The sequence below is a fragment of the Balaenoptera acutorostrata genome, chromosome 4 (assembly GCF_949987535.1).
Source record: "Balaenoptera acutorostrata chromosome 4, mBalAcu1.1, whole genome shotgun sequence".
Classification (NCBI taxonomy): domain Eukaryota; kingdom Metazoa; phylum Chordata; class Mammalia; order Artiodactyla; family Balaenopteridae; genus Balaenoptera; species Balaenoptera acutorostrata.
In genome coordinates, this window is record NC_080067.1 from 24,291,005 (window position 1) to 24,310,745 (window position 19,741).

General features: G+C 49.7%; 1 protein-coding gene across 5 annotated transcripts in view; it reads left to right on the top strand.

The window, feature by feature from the left end:
• MRAS (muscle RAS oncogene homolog) overlaps window positions 1-7,429 on the top strand; it is a 60,389-nt gene extending 52,960 nt beyond the window's left edge. For 4 of the 5 annotated variants that reach the window (XM_057545790.1, XM_057545789.1, XM_057545787.1 and 1 more), the window contains 2 exons: window positions 2,645-2,724; window positions 4,115-7,429. In XM_057545790.1, the coding sequence (XP_057401773.1) occupies window positions 2,645-2,724; window positions 4,115-4,214 (180 nt within the window). In that variant the 3' untranslated portion in view covers window positions 4,215-7,429. Of the gene's footprint in view, window positions 1-2,644; window positions 2,729-4,114 lie in introns of those variants that run through there. The other variant, XM_057545791.1, reaches the window with a different exon arrangement.
• The last annotated feature ends 12,312 nt before the right edge of the window (window positions 7,430-19,741 follow it).

The window sequence follows — 19,741 nt, forward strand, 5'->3', positions numbered from 1 at the left end:
CATGAAGCCCAGGGGAATGGGTGTAGATAGGGCAGGGGTCCCAAGCTTGAGGCTGGGGACACTTCAGTGCTGTGGGTATGGGGAAATGAGAGGAAGCAGCAAAAGGGACAGAGCGGTCAGTGACGTGTGAGGACCAGAGTGGGGTCTTGGGAGCCAAGGAGAGAAAATGCCTCAAGGAGGAGGAAGTGATTAACCAAGACAGGTGTGCTCAGAAGTCTCCAGGTGAGCATGGAACTAACCTCTGGGTTTAGCATTAGACGCAGGCCTCAGACAGTAGCGTGCCCGGGCCCTCCACCAGCCAACATCCTGCACAGAGAGAGGCCAGGAGCCATTCCGTCCCACAGCCTCGGGCTCCACACAGTGAGCTGATGCTAACAGCCTTCACAGACCCCTGGGTGGGTGGCTGGCTGGCTGGGGATGGGGGAAGGGCGCTGCACGGGGGTAGCAGCAGCCCCATTCTGCAGGTAAAAGGGAATGAGACACAGGGGGCTTCACGGCTGGCGAGGAGTACCCACCCATCCCCACTAGAACCCAGGTCTCCAGTCTCTCAGCTGACCTTGCTCCTACAGCAAACGCTGCTGCCTCATTTATCATTCGACCAAATGACCCTGTGAGCTACTGTCCTAATTTTAGAGCTCATAAGGCAAGTTCTTTAGCTGACCAAGGCAGGTCGCCCCCATCCCATGCAGGAAGGTGGCATTTCCTGGCCCTTCGGTGGAGTCAAATAGTACTACCATTTATTGCAGGGTTTCCCTTAGTTTAAGTCTTGTTACTACGACACCCTAGAATTCTAAGAACCCAGATAATGCACATCAGTGTTTCTTCAGAAGCAGGATCCCCAGAAAGAAAGTGGAGGCGTCTGGGGACCTGGGCGTACTACAGCGGGTGTGCTTGTGAGCAGGCAGCAGAGGTCAGAGGCCCCAGGAGCCTGGGACTTATGAGCTGGCAGGATTATAGGATGTGAAGAGCCTCCGGGTAGGTCCCAGCCCCAGCTGCCCTCCCGCTTCCCCGCTGAGTGAGCGTGCACAGGGAAGAACGCTGTCCTGCCCTCACAAGGTTGCACAGGACTCTGGCTCCCAGGAGCTATTGGGGCACCTGCCACGCCTAGAAGAGGCTCCGCAGCGGACCTCAGCACCTCTACCTGTCCGTGCCAGGCCATGTGGGAAGTGGAATGTGCACTCGGTCCAGATCTTGATTCTCTGCTGGCCGCCGTGTGGCCTTGGGCAAGTACGTCACCACTCTGAGCTCAGTCTCCCCAGCTGTGAAATGGAGATAGCTGCTTACCTCAGAGGATTAGTGAGGTCAGGGACGTTGAGACCTGGGAGGCCAAACAGTCCACAGTCACCTCAGTGAGCCGCCTACGGTCCAACAGCCTACAGTGGAAGGCAGTTTCCTCTCGGGGTTATCAGAGGCTCAAATATTTGTCAAGTGAAAATTTCGAAGGTCTGAGCCATGTCCTTTGTGTCTGGGTCAGCTAGAGCAAGCCCCTGCTTGAAGCCAGAGCAGTGTGTGAACATCTGATCTCCCGCGATGGTCGTTGATGGGAAGATACTTTATGACGTGTCCTGGGCGATCATTTACGACATGCTCCTCTAAGATAACAACTTACCCTGTTACCCCGGACCCCCATGCATTTAAAGTGTTGATCGTTTTTATTTTCTTCGCTGTGCTTTTCCTTTTCAAGCATGTTATAATGAAATGCCTTAATTTTGTAATCAGGAGAAGGTTACGAAAAATACCAGAGTTCTTCAGTCTAATCGTGATTGGCTTACTGCATCTCATCTAGGGGGCCTGTGCGTGTTGTCCGGAGCCCACACTCTCGCCACTTGTTGGGGGAGTGGGGATGAGCCTCCTGACTTTGTGGGGTCCCTATTAAAGGAGAAGACCGTGTCCTGACCTCACGGAGCCTTTGTTTTCCTCCCTGTGCCAGTCCGAGGCTTGGGGTAGACATGGCCCTAAAGGGTCCCCTCAGCCGCATCTCCCAGTTACTGCTGCCTTCCAGCCGGGTAATGATCCTCAGCCTTAAACATGCAGACAGGCCTTCTGCAAACATGGCTGAGCTCCGGGCTCATAGATGCAGACCAAGCTCCGGGCTCATAGATGCAGACCAAGCTCCGGGCTCATAGACGCAGACCAAGCAAGAGCTGGGCCAGGCAGACGGTTGAGGTCGGGGTGGGGTGCATAGACCACCGGGGTCGCCAGGGTGCAGAGTCCTGCCCAGGGCCCAGCCTCGCCTCAGCCTTTCCCACCGGAGTCCCCTCTGGAGGACCTGGGAAGAGGGGCAGAATCCTCTAAGGTAGAGAAATAGACCTCAGAGAGAAAAATGAATAGAATCAGAACATACATCAGTTTGATAAATGAAACAGTCTTTAGTCTTCAAGTGTCTAAAAAGATCATTTTTATTCTATTTTTAGGGGGCTCTTAAATATCTCTGTGACCAGAGAACAAGAGAGAATCAGAAAAGCTGTCAGTAAAACTTTCCAACTTTATAGAGTGAGAAACCACTGAGGGCTTGAGGTTGTAGGAGCCGGGGTTCCATGGGGGCTTCGCAGGGTTCCTCGGGACCTCTGAGAATTTGCCTTTCTAGGGAACAGGACTTTGTAACGCTGTTACAGGAACTCCGTAACGCTGCTTTGCCTTCCAGATTCCGTACATAGAAACCAGTGCCAAGGACCCACCTCTCAACGTCGACAGAGCCTTCCATGACCTGGTTAGAGTAATTAGGTGAGTGAGGCCCGCCTGCCTGGAAGCAGGGCCTCTGTGGCCAGACGGACACCGGCAAGGCTGGAGGAGCACGGCGCCGTGTCTGAGGCCCAGGCTGGGCGGTTCTGGGCCTGGTTTTGCATTTCTTATACTTCTGTCCATCTCTGTCCTTCCCACCTACCTTTGCTCTCCCCGACTCCCAGTGGGTGAAGCCACAAGCTAAACAAAGTGCTTTCCCGCGCGAGGTGCCAGCTCAGCCGCCTCCCTCGCCTCCCCTCCATCCTGCAGCTCAGGCTCCCCGAGGGCAGCGCCTCCATCCCGCCCCCGGTGTTCTCCCAACACCAAAGCTGCCAGCGCGGTAAAAAGTAGGCCATCCTCCTCTTCCCTGATGTCCGAGCACCCCTTGACATTTCACCTGAACAACCAGCATTCTGATCCCCAGGCTCCAATCACAGAGGCTTTGTACATGTGTCTCCTTTCCAGCCCCTACCCACTGTCGGTCTCCAAGGAGTGTCAGAAACCCCAGGCTGTAGTCTCTTGTGGATTCCTTTGCATAGTCAGGTCCAAACCTTAATCATCCCGTGCTTAGATGACGGAGACAGTGTCCTGGCTGGTCTCACTGTCCCCCCACCTTTCCTGTTGCCAAAGTCTTCAACGTACAGAGCGGCCTAGCCAGTGGTTCTCAGACAACATGCATTTGGTATGTTGTCTTATGCTGACCTGTAGGGCTGTTACTTAGTCACGGAATCACCGTGCACTTCCCAACCTGCCGCCTCTCAGCCCCCGCAGTGCGTGCACACACTCACACCCATACACTCACACCCAACAACCTCCTTTTCTCATTATTCCCCAGCGTGGACGGTGGTTTGCAGCCTTCACCTTATGCTTTAGCTGGCAGTCCTGCACTCGGGAAGCGATTTTCTCATGGGCCTTTGCCTGGAGTTAGGAGATGCTGCCACACCAGGAGGGGGTGATGTCTTGGTTATGGACCTCGAGTTCCAAGGGCAGGTTTTAGACGTAGGAAAAATGAACGGGAAACACATAAAAAGCTTTTGTGCTCAGTTGACCTGTCATTTTATTTAAAATATGAAACACAGACATAGACACCAACCCTGTATAACATATAACATAGCTTGTGATTGAAATAAACGTAGCCACTGCATGGTATCAGGAAGTCTCACCAGTAGCATGACAGGTTTTGCTCTGCTCTCTCTCCCTTCCCACTTCCTCGCCTTAGAGACACCGTCCGGGCCAGGCTCTCTTCCTCCAGCGTCCAGGACAGCGGCCCCCGCCTCCCCCTCCAGAGCCAGAACTGGCCTCCCAGCCGCAGACCCAGGGGCAAGGGAGGAGAAGGCAGGGAGAAGCAAAGGCCTTTCTAACGTTGTTATTCTGCCCCTCCTTGTCTCAAAAGGCAACAGATTCCGGAAAAAAGCCAGAAGAAGAAGAAGAAAACCAAATGGCGGGGAGACCGGGCCACTGGCACCCACAAACTGCAGTGCGTGATATTGTGATGGCCCGAGGCCCTGGGCACAGTGACCGGGAACTGGCCAGCCCTTGGGACCCCTCCGCTGCCTAACCGCACTGAAGACCATTCTAACCATGACCCTTGGCCCGAGGACTTGACACAGGAAGGGAGAGAGGGAGGGTGGGCAGGGAGGAGGTGGAGTCTGGCCTTGCTGGAAGGGCACGGGCTGCCCTGTGTCTCAGCAGCAACCGAGAGGCGGCAGTAAACAAAGCAGCATCCGAGTCCCTGTGTTGATGCAGCCCGGTCCCTCCCCGCTCTTGGTGGCTGTGTTGTTTCTTTGAACTACATAGTGTGGGTTTGATGTGGAAGTGTTTCTCCACGTACAAAAACAAGCCATGATCACGCTCTCCCCCACCCCACCCCCGGTCCACAGTGTCTGAGCTTGGGTGTCTTTTGTAGATTTTTAAATTATTTTAGGGATTATTATTTTATTAAAGGGGTCTGTGCCCACTGCCTGGTGAAGTTTCAAGTCTTCAGCAGACCTCTTCTATAACATGTCTGGAATATGGTTGTTTTTAAACTGAATTTTCCCAGCCGTGCCAAAACGCAGCTCAACGTGAAAGCAGAGTGACCGAGAGACCAGAAGTTCACGGGGACCGTGGCTGGAGGCCTCGGGAGAAACAGACCCTACTCGTGGCCTACTATAAACTGGAGAGAAGAGAGATGTGTGTACCCAGAAGGTTTTACTGTGGTTGAGGATATGCAGATATTAGGAAACAAAATTTTGTTTTGCTGAGGGGAGAGGCGGGCACGTCAGTTTTAAAAGGGCTTCTCATTACCCTGGAAATATATAAATTTTAAGTAAGTTTATTGGAGTTGCAAAAGTGTTCGTGTATTTTTCAGGTGGTGTGGGTTAAGTTCTGTGTTCTTCGCAGCCATGGGAGAGGGTTTTCTCCCATCACCTGTGCTCTCTGGTGCCTCTGATACAAACACACTGAACAGGCGTGTACAGTCTCTGCGTCGAAGTCAGCTAACACGGACACCATCTGGAAAACTCTAGTTCGTGCTAAATCTGAACCAAAAATGATCCAGTACTGTTCTTACTAAAACAGCACCAAGACCTGAAGCCATTTTCCCTTTGAGTCAACTGACTCACTTCTTAAGCCCAATAAATGAGCAAAACCCCTAGAAGCATTTGCAAACTTAGTATTACAGGCTGCCTTTCTGGCAGGAACTTTTATTAACCTCTTGGATCTTAACTACACTATATAAGTGGAGGAGAAAGAAAGGTTGGGGTGACGACATGGCTCCCACACACCTGTTTCTACAAGGGGCCAGCCCCCTAGCTTCCTGACGACGTCCACCTGCCTCTCAGGTGCTGCTGGTGTGAGCCAGACCGGGGCGGGGTGGATGGACAGCGCACCCTGGAGAGAAAGTCAAAAGATGAGGCGGCCGGCTAGTGACCTTAGTTTCCATCTGTTACAAATCAGGCCACCAAGCAAACTAGAATATCCCTAGTGAGTGGCCTGGCCACCATTTGGAGAAAGAAACCCGGGGAAAGTGAACACTCAGCTGGACATCGAGACAACTGGATTCTTCCCTAGTTTTGAAAATGTGCTGAGTTCCTAATTCAGCAAGATCACCAGCAACGTGGTGGAAGGGGAGCACAGCCAAAGAGTGATTCTGATGCCGGAAACAACAGATGGGACTTCTGTTTGTTGGAAAATCAAACTTCTTTGTCTAAATGGCCCTTTTTTTCTGACCCTGAAAGGAAGGATAACAAAGAATATTCCAGATCAGGCACTTCAGAGCTTCCCAAGATCCTGTAAAGTTAATGGGCCTTCTAAACACTAACAGGACAAGGCTCTTTCCAACGATACGCTCCTCTGAGCCACACCCTAGCAGCCCGGGTGCAGCTGGGTGGCAGCTGCAAACTGGAGATGAGGAAGAGGCAAGACAGCGGGAAGGAGGAAGGATGGAGATGCGGTGATGGAGGGGGTGGAGGAGCAGGACAGGAAGCCCTGCACACGGGGCAGCGTCCACTTCAGGAAGGTCCCGGGCACGGACCGCCACCAGCACCCCTGCCACTGTGGAGCCTGCAGCTCCCTGACGGCATGGGACGGGGAGGCTTGTTGGAAACAGATCAGTGGGCTTAGAACGAAGCCCTTAGCTGTGAATGTAACCAGACAAAGGGATTCCAGCTGCTTCTAGGCCCTCCACCCAACAGGGCAGCGCATCTGCCCCACCCCCGGCCCCATCTTCCAGGACATCTCTCCTGCACTCAGCCCACAATGCCGGAGGGAGAAACTGGGTAAGGGATGGCCTTCTGCAGCCTCCCTGTTGAGCTAATGGTCAGCCTTCATCTCCCATGACCTCATTTTCCCCATAGGTGAGGTGGGTAAATAACACTTTTAAAAGGCAGTTCTTTGCATTTTAGAGAAATGTGGACGCTTGTGGCAGTGGCGGCTTCTGGATAGGCCTGAGTGGCGCATACCCAAGGGCATCCCCGGTACATGGTCACCTGGCAGGCTCAGTCTGGAAAACCAGTTGGCCATGCTACTTCCTGACTGTGGAGCCCAATGGGATTTGTGTCTTTGGTGGCATTCTGGTGTTCCCACTGGTTTTCCATCTGAATAGTGCTCCCTTCATGCCCCCTGGAGCACACCCTTCCTGAAATCCTCTCACCCCATGCCTTTGCCACTGTGTGCTCTCAGATTTCCTTCTAACATTCTTGCACCCCTCCCCACTTAGAGGACTCTTTTTCTCCCCAGCAAGTAATCCTAGCCATCCTCTCCACCCCCAACCTGGGGTGATGGCCACTGACTTTCCCTCACAGGGGACACTTGGATGGCTTCTGTTAGGACTTTGCCCCCCATCTTCTTGTGGAGAATGTCTGTCAGCCTGGTGCGGCCTGCTTCACGTTCCTAGGAAGAGTGACCCACTAACATGTGGCAGCTCTAACCCAAAGGCCCCTCGGACGTGTTACAGAAAATCTGGAGCCAGAGACAGTTTCCCTCCATTCGCAGCCCATTGGATTAGAAAGTCCGTGTCAGGTTTACTTAGAATGAAAGATACTTGAATTACTGAGCGCCCGTGAGCGCCCAGCTTGTGTTACACAGTGTTAGCTATTGTCTACACAGGTGGCCATTGTCGTGAAATGAGAGTGATGCCTGAAGATCTCAATGATGCTTGAGCCTTTTATGTAACTTTTATTAAGTCTTTGTGTATCCCAACTCATTAATAAAGAAAAGAAGAGGAACACTTGTCCGTCTGATTTCCTCTTACTCAAATATTCCTGACGTTTCGCTGAGAACATTAAATGTTGTCAGTGTCTGGCCCAGAACACTGCCCTCTTGCGGAGAAGACAGCTGGTGACTATGAGGGTTGTCCCGTCCTGCCAATCTCCTGATGTCCAGCAGCCCTGGATATGGGCTCTGCCTCTGACATTTATGTGCCTTTGAGCAAGTTACCTGCTTTAATCTTCAGCTGCCCCGCCTCTGAATGGGACAATGGTGTGCGCTTCCTAAGCAGACGAGGGCTAAAGCTAAGTGTGGGCATTCGTGGTACAGATCCTAGAAATGATGCTGTTTGTAAAGGACACCGATTGGATCGTCTGATGTTGCTTTTCATGAAAACCGCCCCCTGCCCCCATCTGCAAGATCACAGTCTTTCGTATAATGTGTTTACATTTCTCTTTTGATTGAAACTGATGGGTACTTGACCAAGCTGAGCCTCTTTGGGTCTTTTTCCCAGGGAATAGAGGACCAAAGCCCTCTCTTGGTACTTCTTTGGGTGATGACAGCTGAAGCATGTAAACTTGGAGGTTAGGGGTGCTTCTCACACCCTCTGTGCTGGGGGCAGAGAAGTCCGGACTGCAGACTAGAGTAGGGAGGGGTGGTGTGGTTGCCTGCCCATTCATCCCTCCCATGCAGATTTCCTGGGCACCACCACATGCCAGGCATTGGGCTGGGTGCTGGGTGGTGGTGAGCAGAGCAAAGGGTCTTCTGATAGCTCTCCTTTAGTCCTGTCTCCTTTAGTCCCGTCCTGACCTACTCCATCAAAACCTGCATTTTAGCAAGATGCCCAGGTAATTCACATGTGCAGTAAAATCCGAGTATCACTGCCCTGCGACATCAACCCAGCATTGGAATGAAATCTAGCCTGGACCTGAGGCAGGAGATAGATGGGCCCCAGGCTGAGCAGCTGGGGTTGGTCCCCTGTGGACAGATACTCCAAGATGCAGACAATAGCAGGAGGGAGGAGGAGCTGAGCCCTGCCCAGATAAAAGATAAAGAGACCACATATTCCTCATTCTGAGGTCAAGGAGACCTCCCGACTACAACTACACATGCGCAGAAAGGCTCCTCGGGGACCAAAATGGGAGGGGGCATCATCCCGTAGTAGGTGATGTCAACCTACCCATAGGCTTCTTCACTAGAATCCATCTTGGCTAAGAGATGCGCACGCACACAGGGGAGGACCCTGAGATATACCAAATATGGACTCAGAGCCAGGCAAAGCAAGATGATTGGCCAGAGGAAACCTGGAAGAAATGCCCCGTAAAAGTGATACGAGGGCACGACTCTCCCTCTGAGCCCGCCCGTGTGAGTCTATTCACACGTACGCTTTTTACTCCTAATAAACACTTTATTTGTTTCCCTACTTTCCATCTCTTTGTGGAAATTCATTTCTGCCTCTGGTGGTCTAGTGGCTAGGATTCAGCTCTCTCACTGCTGCTGCCTGACTTCGATCTCTGGCCGGGGAACTGAAATCCCGCTTCAAGCCACTGTAGGCCGAGGCCACCCGAGATCAGACTCACTGCGCCTCAAGACCCAGTTCAACCACGTTCACCCAGGGGCAGCCTCATCTGCTTTCAACTCAGCAGTTAGAGTTTGCTCCTCTGCCTGGGACAGCCGCAAGATTCTGCCTGGCCAGGCAGCGAACTCAGAAGTAGCTCCACAGCCAGCAAGTGGTTTCCTTAATTATGGGAAGTGTTTGCACAAAGGCAAATTGGATCCCAGTTTGCTTCTCAAACGCTCTAGCATTTTTCTGAAAATACGGACAACCACATTCAATGCACAGAGCTCCGAATCCGAGCTGAGATAAAGGCACACATAAAGGCTCTGTGTTCTTGGAGCTCTCTCTAAAGGTGGGTGTTCTATGCCAGCTAGGGATACTCTCATCCCCATCTTGCAGAGCTCCACCACCGTGCCAAATAGCGCATTATCATGCTAATGTGAAATTTTAAACATAAGAAAAGAAAACTAGAGTTCCTACCAGCCCAGAACTGATGGATGCTTTCAGTAGAACGTACATCCTGGCGATGATGTGGGAAACCACAAACTCTGACTCAAACCAGCTTCCTACTCAGTCATGGGACCCGCACCTGGGGTGATAAAATAATCGGGCAGGTGGTTCTCAAAGTTGGGTCCCCAGACCGGCAGCTTCAGCATCACCTGGGAACTTGTTAGAAATGCAAATTATCCGGGCCCATCTCAGACCTACTGAGTCAGAAATTCTGAAGTGAGGCCCAGCCCTGTGTGCTTTGACAAGCTCACCAGCGATTCTGGTGCTCCCTAAAGTTTGAGAACCACTGAATTAATGCCTGTAGGTAAAAGTGAAAATTACTACCACGTGGAGGTAAACGGCGGCTTGCTTTGTTCTCATCTGCAAGACAGCAGCCGGCTCTCTGGGCGAAGTTGCCCAGATCCTGCCCCTCTCCTGCCTGTGTCTGATTAACAAGGGTCCCTTAAGGTCTGGAGCCCAGGGACGCTAGTACAGAGGTTATTAACCTTGGCTCCGTGAGGTGACAGGTGGGGTGGCTGACCCCCTCTCGACCCCTCCTCAAAATCGTATGCAAAATTGTATGTACACGTGCATTCTTCTGGGGAGACAATCGTTTTTATCAGATTCCCACCGTACCACCGTGTTACCCAGTGAAAAAATGAACTGGCCCCTCGAACCTCTTTTTCTGTCTGCGGGCCCTTCTGGTAGTTTCAAGGCCACTGAGAGTGGGGAGAGGAAATGAAATGAGCAAAGGTCCATCTTCTAAGCAGCTCTGACAGCATCCTTCACACGTCCCTGCATTGCTCCCGCAACATCCTGAGGGAGGGGCGGCCTCAGCCCTTCTCCCCGTCCCCCACATGACTAAGTGTGTGACCCACACACGATTCTCCCACCTCCTCCCCCCGGGGTTACCACCACCTGACGCTCAGGCCCCAACACCCTGGACCAGAACTGGCAAAGGGGAGAGGACATTCAGGATGCAGTTATGGCCTGGGAGCACTTAGCTACCCACCCCGGGCGGGAGTGGGGCTGGGAGCCAGGTGCAGAGGAGGGATGCGAGGCGTGTAGCAAAGGCACTTGATGTCCGATGCCATCATCTCAAATTTGTAACCAGTGGTTTGCAAAGGGCTGTGTGTTTGTGTTAGCATCACTTCGGGAGTTTTGGAAGGAATCTCGCTGCCCAGGCCACACCCCCAGAGGATCTGGTGCAGTTGGCTTGGGTCAGAGCTCCCCAGGGGATTCGGCTGTATGGCCAGGGCTGAGACAACCAGCTGGGTTACATTGTATGATGGTCCCTTGAATCCTATGGCTTCTCAGTGAAAACTGGTTAATAAAAGAAACAACTGCGTGGAGGAGCCCAGCCCTTTGTAAATGAACACTTGACTACAAGCCTCTGGGAGCCTGGCTTAACTTGTTGACTGGTCTGGTCCAATCTACAATGATGTGTGTGTCCCCAAGTCCAGGGGAGGGCCTGGTGCTACAATGTTAATGATGAATGTTTATTAAATGGATTAATAGTTATTACAGATATCAGCAGATATCCATGCCTTCAAACCTAAGTCAGCTAGGTTCCTACTTCCCTCCTTCGCCCGCAGTCCCCGGCCTATGGCAACCCCAGGGCAGCTGCAGACTCAGATAGTTCCTGAGGGTCAGGGTCCCGCAGAGGCTTCTGCCTCTGACTCCGTCCCACAGGCTCCCCGCTCTGAAGTTCAGCCTCTCCCTCAGTTTCCACAAAGGAAGCCCACTCTCAGTAGCCATCCCTGAGCTTCGCGGAGGACCTGGGGTGCCAGGGATGGCCGCTCTGCTGTCAGGGCCTCTCAGCTGGCCTTCAACCTATACCTCGCCAGACCCCTCCCACCCACGCTTCCCCCAGCAGCGGCCTCCCCAGTCAGCTGAACGCTCACCCCTCAGGTTATCTCCCCCCTCGCCTGGTTTGCTTTCTTTCGCCACAATCCCATAACCCCTTCCTAGGGTACAATGTGGTTCCAACTGGGGGACCAAGGTTCCCGTTTGCCTGTGACAGAGGAGTTTCTTGGGATGTGAGACTTGCAGTGCTAAACCCAGGACAGACCCGGGCAAACCGGGACAGTTGGTTCCCCCTATTAGTAAGAATGAAAATTTTCACCTTGTTCTATAACAACAATACTAATAATTATCGATTAGGTGGCCGTTCTCAAACGTTAGCAACCATCAGAGTCACCTGGGAGGCTGGGTAAGACACAGGATTTTCTGATTCAGCAGGTCTGCGATAGGGCCCGAGCATTTGAGCTTCTCCCAAGTCCCTGGGAAGTGGTGCTGAGAACCCTGAATTTGCTAATCCGTGTTACTTGGTCCGCACAGGGTACTTGGACCGCACACGCTAGCTACCAGCGAACGTTTCGTGGAGCTTACGGTAAGCCAGGCGCTGAGTTACTCGTGCATATTATCTCACCCCGTGAAGTAGGTGGTAGGGCACTTGTTTCACAGAAGGGGAAACCGAGGTCCAGGGACAGCCAGGGCTGACAGGGCCTCGCCTTGCACGCAGATCTGTCTGGCTCCCAAGACTGTGCTCCGTCTACCACCACCCCTGCCTCGCTGAGGCTGAGCGGGTCCCACCAGCCACCCCACCCTTTTTTAATTTTAACCTGTTTGAGGCAAATCTTTCACTGCATCTCCCACATCCCCGCCTTCTTCCAAGTGAGCTGAATGCAGATCAGCTTCCCCCGAGTGACTCAGCAGAGGCATTTTGAACCTAGAGCACTGTCATTTTCCAGAGCTTCTGCAATGGGCCTCCTCCCAGGGGCACCGCCTAGCCCATCTGCTGCCTTTTTCCAGCCTAGTTTTTCTGAGCAAGGCCAGCCAGCCAGCCAGCCAGCACTTAGCAGAGTGGGTGAAACCCCAGGGGCCCCAAGTGTAGTCTGGGACCTCTGGCCTCCAGCCCGTGGGAGCAGCCTGCAGCCAGGGGCCCCCTGGGACCCCTCCTCAGCCCTACTGGAAGGCAGCCTGGAGGAGCCCTTGATGCAGGGCACCAGAACAACTCCCCCCCCCTCCACCCACCAGCCCCCCAAGAGTCCAGACTTTTGTTCCTTCTCTGTGGTTGGCATTATTGGTGCGCAGAGCTGCGTGAGGTGGTGCCCAGAGCACGGCTGCCCAGGTCTAGCCCAGCTGTGCTACAGGCCGATGACTTAGGCAAGGTGCCTGACCGCTCTATGCCTCGATTTCCTCATTTGTCAAATTTTTAGGTTTGAATTAGATACATACACTTTTCAGAATAATGGCTGGCACACAGAATCTCTTATTTAAATGTTAGCCAAGATCCCAGAATCAAATCAGTAAATGCCTTTGGAGTGCCTACGAGTAACTACAGCCACCACTTATTGACCAGCTAGCAGTCATTGTGCTTTGCCTGGGTCACCTCCCTTGAGACTCGGAGGAGCTGGGTGACAGCCCCAGTGAGTGAGGTGCTAGAATCCATGCCAACCCGTCCCATGGGGCCCCACTGCCTCGTTCATGGGGCAGGTCCAGGGCTGGGAATCAGCTGTCCTCCCTTGGAGGGCCAGCCTAGAAGGCTCTGTCCTACACCCCCATCCTCTGGCCTCAGCTCCTGCCCTCCCACCTCTCCCCGGTCTGCCTCCCTCCCCCGCCCCGAAGCTCTTCACCTGAAGGGCAGCTTCCAGATTCCAATCACTCTGCCTGTTGTCCTCTCCTCTCCTGGTCCAGGGCTACTCTGAGTTCTGCTCTTACCCAGCTCGCCTTGTCAAGCAAAACATAGTCTACCTGCATGGGAAGCAATTTGGCATCCAGCATCAAGAGGTTTAAAACCCCCTACCCTAAAAATTCCACTCCTGGAATTCTTTCCTAAAGAAATCATCAAAGTTGCAATGAATGTTGAACAAAGATGATCTTTGCATTCATAGGACAAAAAAATTGGAAATGATCTAAGTGAACAATAATTGGGAATGATTAAATAAATAATGCTATACCCATATAATGGAGTATTACCCAGCTATTAAAGAGAAAATGTGTGAACCAGCATAAGAAATGTACATTTCCTTTATTTTCACCATCCCTGGATGTTATCTTTTTTGAAATCTTTGCTTAATGGAAATGTGAAGAAAACGGCATCTGGTCTCTATTTTATTTTCATTTCTTTGACCACCAGTAAGACCGGACATTTTAAAGCCTGTCAATTTTTATTCCTTATAAATTGCCTATTTATGCCATCTCTTCAATTTTCTACTGGAAATTTCATTTTTCTTATTTATTAGTTTTTATGTATTATTGACCCCTTCTATGTCATATTTGTTGCAGAAATTTTCCTATCATCTAATTAATCTTTTAATTTTATTTATGATTTGTTTTTATACTATAGATATTTTTAATTTTAAATGTTTAAAACTGTCATTTTCTCCTTTATGGTTTTTTGCCTTTGGTGTAAGACTAACAGGGTCCTTTCTCATCCAAATATTATTTTCTTCTAATACCTTTATATTTACACCTTTTTTCCAGATGACTTCCTATCCATTAAATAATAAAATGGAATCACCCATACCTCATACCATTGTAGTGAAGATCAAATGAGCTAATTCATGGAAAGCTCTAGAATCGATAACCGGCACATAGTAGGTGCTCTGTCATCGTTAGCTATTATTAACTTAAACTTTACTTCATTGGAAATGTATGCTGGGGTTACATGTAAAATAGGTTTCAGCTTTGTGTTAAGCCAGTTGTCCCAACAAAAAGCCTGTGTCTGAAAGGTAATCTTTTTGTTGACCCCAGAGTTCCGGAGGGAATTTCCTTTACAGAGCAGTGAGCTGGGAAAGTGAGGCCGCTCCGAAGCTCCCTGTGCACCCTCTCACTCAGGACTTTCCCCCGTGCCAAGTTCAAGACCTCTGCCACAACGGGTTTCCTAAGGAAAGGGGACAGAGCCAAGACACGCTCAGCCTGACTGCCATCTCCTCTCCCAGCCCAGCCTCAGGGCCTCCTAGACTCAGTCATTCCACAAACCCTCCCTTCACTCGGGCCTCGGGGGCCAATGAGATCCGTGTTTTCTCTGACCACATCCCTCCTACAGCCCACTCAGTCGGCTCGGCCAAGGTCACCAGTGGCCCCCAGCCTAGAGAGCAAGTCCGGGCAGGAGCCAGGGGAAGGACAGGCCCTTTGTCCTGCACTGGGTGGGGGTGAGGGATGCTCTACCCCTGGGCGAGGGAGGGGGTGTCACCCGGCCAGGCTCTCTGGCCACTGCTGGTTCCCGGGTCCAATAAGGGCCAGATTTCCTCTGTCTGAAGCTGAAACGGGGTCAATCCCTCTCCCTTGTCATTCACCTCTGCAAGGAGGTTCTTCAGAAGTGACACACATTTTCGCTGGAGCGCGGGGGAGAGGTGGGGTAGGTGTAAATAGCATCAAAGTTTGGGGAAGGAGATGGGATTTATTGACAGAGATGCCACTTTCTGTCAGGCAAAGAGCTGAAAGGCCACTTGTTGAAGGCTTGCTCTGTGCCGGGCAGGGCCGGGGCTACCCAGCGTGAGGCACCACTGCCCTGGCATTTGTGTGAATGGTGCCCCCGGGCTGCAGAGCTGAGCGCTTTCAGCACACCACCCCTCACTGCGTCCCCAGGAGGAGGACACGCAGCTCCCCTCAGGAGAGGAACCTGAGCTGCAGCGATGTTAACTCTCTCCAGTTCTCACAGGCCTGAGTGGCAAAGCCAGGACCTCAAGTGTGTCCTCCACGCGAGCTCCAAACTGGGATCAGAGAATCTGATCACTGCTTCACTAACGACGTGGCCTCGGCAAGTTATTGCAGCTCTCTGGGCCTGGGTTCCGTCATCTGAAAAACAGGCTCATATGAGTATTTACCGCTATTGTCGTGAGGATTAAATGAGTCAATGCATTCAAAGAGCTTAGAATGCTGTGTCTGGCATATACAGAGAATGTTCTCGATACTTCATAGCTGCTGTTCTTGGCACTACCAGCATTATTTTCGTAGTAGTAGCAGCACTGCTACTAAGTGGGTATGTGTTATCCGCATCTGAGGTTCCCCTGGCCTGCTCCGAGAACGCCAGGGAAGCCGGGCCAGTGTCCCTCTTGTCCACCAGGTGGCACCATCGCAGAGCGGATGGGTCTCTTTCCAGCCTCACGGGGTTTGTACCAGAAGGCCGCCGGCTCAGCTCCCCGTAGGAGTCCTAGGGTATCAAAAGTCAGACCCCTCTACCGCCTGCCCCACCTCTCACCCTGCCCTCTGGGACTTCCTGCCCTCTAGAAGGCCTGCTTGTATGCAGCTTAACGTACACCCTGGGGACCCTGGGTCTGGAGTGTAGCAAGTTCACCGTACATTTGGCAAATGGTTCACACAGGTCCAGGCTGGAGGACCCTCTTAGGAACCGTTAGATGAACCCCTCTGGGTCTAAACACCCACCACCTTGGGAGACCCCAAGTCCCTGGCCTCTGTGGGACACGATCCTCCATCGTAGGTGTCACCCAGGCAGGAACATGAGGAGCAATCTCTCAGCGAGTAACAGGAGTGTAACTGACAACAGATCCCAGATCAAAGAAACACAAACCGTGTGTGAAACAGAATAATTGGTTTCTGGGCTTCCCTGGTGGCGCAGTGGTTGAGAATCTGCCTGCCAATGCAGGGGACACGGGTTCGAGCCCTGGTCTGGGAAGATCCCACATGCCACGGAGCGACTAGGCCCGTGAGCCACAACTACTGAGCCTGCGCGTCTGGAGCCTGTGCTCCCAACAAGAGAGGCCGCGATAGTGAGAGGCCCGCGCACCGCGATGAAGAGTGGCCCCCGCTTGCTGCAACTGGAGAAAGCCCTCGCACAGAAACGAAGACCCAACACAGCTAAAAATAAATAAATAAATAAATAAATTTATTAAAAAAAAAAAAAGAAAGAAAGAAAAGAAGCAGCCAATTCCATTTAAAAAAAAGAATAATTGGTTTCTGACAACACTGTGTGGGACAAGATGCTAGATAGAGATTCTCTGCTGAAAACTAGGACTGCTGTCTGAGGCCAGGGGAGTGCTTTTGCCTGCTTCTAGTCACAGGAAGAAGAAGCTCAAAATTATATCAGGTCCCTAAAGATTAGAGTGGAGTACGTTAGTAAAAAATATATATTAGCTAGCCAGTCAAGCCAGAAGAATAAAGTTAGAACATAAGCTTCCCAAGGCAAGAGTTTTGTCTGTTTTATTCATTGCTTTATCTCCTGTGTTCCATACAATGTCTGACACTTAGAAGACCCTCAGTGAATACTTACTGAATGAGTGAATGAAAGAGCCAAAGATGAAGGTGGAATTAAACACCAGATTGGAGGATCTAGGCCTGTTTTTGGAAAATGAGAGGAAATCAATTTTTCACAGGTTACAAGATAAAGGAAAGGATATTGGGCAAAAATCAAATAAAAATACTAATATCAAAACTTTCAGATCATGTTTCCACACTAAAAAAATCCACTAATGGATTATAAGTATAGTCAGAATTTGAATTATTGACAGATATTAAATGATTATCTACCACAACAGGTATAAACAACTAATATATACCAGCAGCCTACTCTTTTCAATTGAGGAATGATAGTTGCAGGTTTCCTTCATAATAGTAGGGCCTAAAGAAACATTACCAACACACTTAAGGCAGATCTAATAATTCTAAAATATGTATATATGCTTCTGGAAAGATAAAACTTTTTTGTAATCAAAAAAACTTATTCCGCACGTGACAACATTCATGGATTTATTTCAGTCAGGTGCTGTTAGTGGGAAGTAGAAGTGGGAGACAAGTGTGAATAGAATAAGGGGCTGGGGGTCTTGGACACTATTCCTGGAGATGGGAAGAGGCCATCCACACAATAGGCTGGATGCTGGTGAATTCAAACAAGAGATCAAGAAAGTCTCACTGCAGTGGTCACTGTACCATACTTCTTTTGCTAAAAGTAAGTCCTATTCTCACATTTCCTGGCATTTTTCATTTCATAATTTGAGTGGCAGATCTCATGTCTACTTTTACTTTTGCAGAAAAAAACCTGAGAACTTTGTTTTCTGCTGGCCTCATTTAAAATGCATTTACCATCTGCAGAGTAACATACTCTGAATGATGAGCTACCTGGAAAACTATTTTGGGTTCTGACTTTTTTTTCTGATTTTTTTTTTTTTTTTGGCCTTGTCTGGCTCCAACAATTCTAGTGGTTGTTTCCTCCCCCACCTACTGCTACCACTTTAATGAGCATATGGATGTTATTTTGATCTCTTTGTTTTATAACCAACTATAAAATAATTTCCATATTTAATACAGACCTCATAGAGATTTTGTGGGAGTGATACTGGAGAGTTTTTGAGTTTATATTATCCCCATTTTGGAGGAAAGAAAGAAAAAAAAGAACCACAATCAAAACTAACTCTGCTTATATGTCTTTGTACAAATAGAGAAAGAGAAGTGAGGAAAGATATAAACCAAACAGAAGCATTGATCCCACATGGAGTGCATGATTTTAAACTTCTTTATATACCTTTGTATTATTTGTTAAAGCAAGCATGAATTACTTTTGTAATTTCCTGAACGTGAATAAACTAAATTTGACAAACAAATGAGAAACATTATGGTGTTTCCTAAAAAAATTAAACATGGAAATACCACATGATTCAGCAATTCCACTTCTGGGTATGTACCCCAAAGAATTGAAATCAGGGCCTCAAACAGATATTTGTACACCAAAGTTCATACCAGCATTATTCATAAAAAGCAAAAGGTGGAAACAACCCAAGTGTCTATCAATGGAGTAGAGGATAAACAAAATGTGGTATATACATACAGTGGAATGTTATTCAGCCTTAAAAAGGAAGGAAATTCTGACACATGATACAACATGAATGAACCTTGAAGACATTGTGTTAAGGGAAATAAGTCGGTCATAAAAAGATAAATATTCCACTTATATGAGGTATGAAGAACAGTCAAGTTCATAGAGACAAAAAATAAAATGGTGGGTGCCAGAGGCTGGAGGTAGGGGAGAACAGGGAGTTATTGTTTAATGGGCACAGAGTTTCAGTTTGGGATGATGAAAAAGTTATGGAAATGGATGGTGTGATAGTTGCATAATGATGTGAATGTACTTGATACCACTGAACTGCGCACTCAGAATGGCTAAGACATTAAATATCATGTGTATTTTATCACAATAAAATTTTTCTTAATTATACAGGGACTTCCCTGGAGTCCAGTGGTTAAGACTCCGCGCTTCCACTGCAGGGGGCACGGGTTCAATCCCTGGTTGCGGAACTAAGATCCCAAATTCCGCATGTAGCTCGGCCCAAAAAAAAAAGAAAAGAAAAAAAATTATACAGATAATACACAAAAACATTCTTGCTATAATAAGTCAAACAATACAGACAGAACTAAAGTCTTTCTTGACAACTTTCCTATCCGGATACACAGCTTTAAACACATTGGGTCTTACTTAATCCTCATCACCAGCCCATGATTTAAGTATTACTATGATCTCCATTTTACAGATGAAGAAACTAACCTGCAGAGAAGTGAAGGACCTTCCCTGGAGTCAGAAAGTCCTCCAGTCTAGGTTAAACTCAGGCAAACGAATTACAGACTGTGCTCTTGCCTCTCTCTTTGTGTCAGACTCTGGCTGGGCACTGAGGACATAAGATCTATTGGACACAGCCGCTGCCCTCGTGGAATTCTCAGGCTGATGGAGAGGGTAGACAAAATTAGTCCAGCCCCACATGCAAATGTAACAGTTAAACTAATGACATCTACAGAGCAGAGGCTCTTTATCTTTCTGTTCCAAAAGAGATGCTTTTACTAGATATTATTTCTTTTAAAGATGAAGTTGTATGGGCTTCCCTGGTGGTGCAGTGGTTAAGAACCCACCTGCCAATGCAGGGGACACAGGTTCAAGCCCTGGTCCGGGAAGATCCCACATGTGGTGGAGCAACTAAGCCCGTGTGCCACAACTACTGAGCCTGAGCTCTAGAGCCCCGTGAGCCGCAACTACTGAGCCCACGTGCCACAACTACTGATGCCCGCGCGCCTAGAGCCCGTGCTCTGCAACAAGAGAAGCCACCACCATGAGAAGCCCACTCACTGCAACAAAGAGTAGCCCCCGCTCGCCACAACTAGAGAAAACCCACGTGCAGCAGTGAAGACCCAATGCAACCAAAAATAAATAAACAGATACATTTTTTTTAAAAAGATGAAGTTGTATGTAGACTTTTTGTCTTTTTTAAAAGTTGGGTCTCAGCTCAAATGGCAACTCCTCAGAGAGCCCTTTCCAAATTACTTGGCTTATAACAGCCC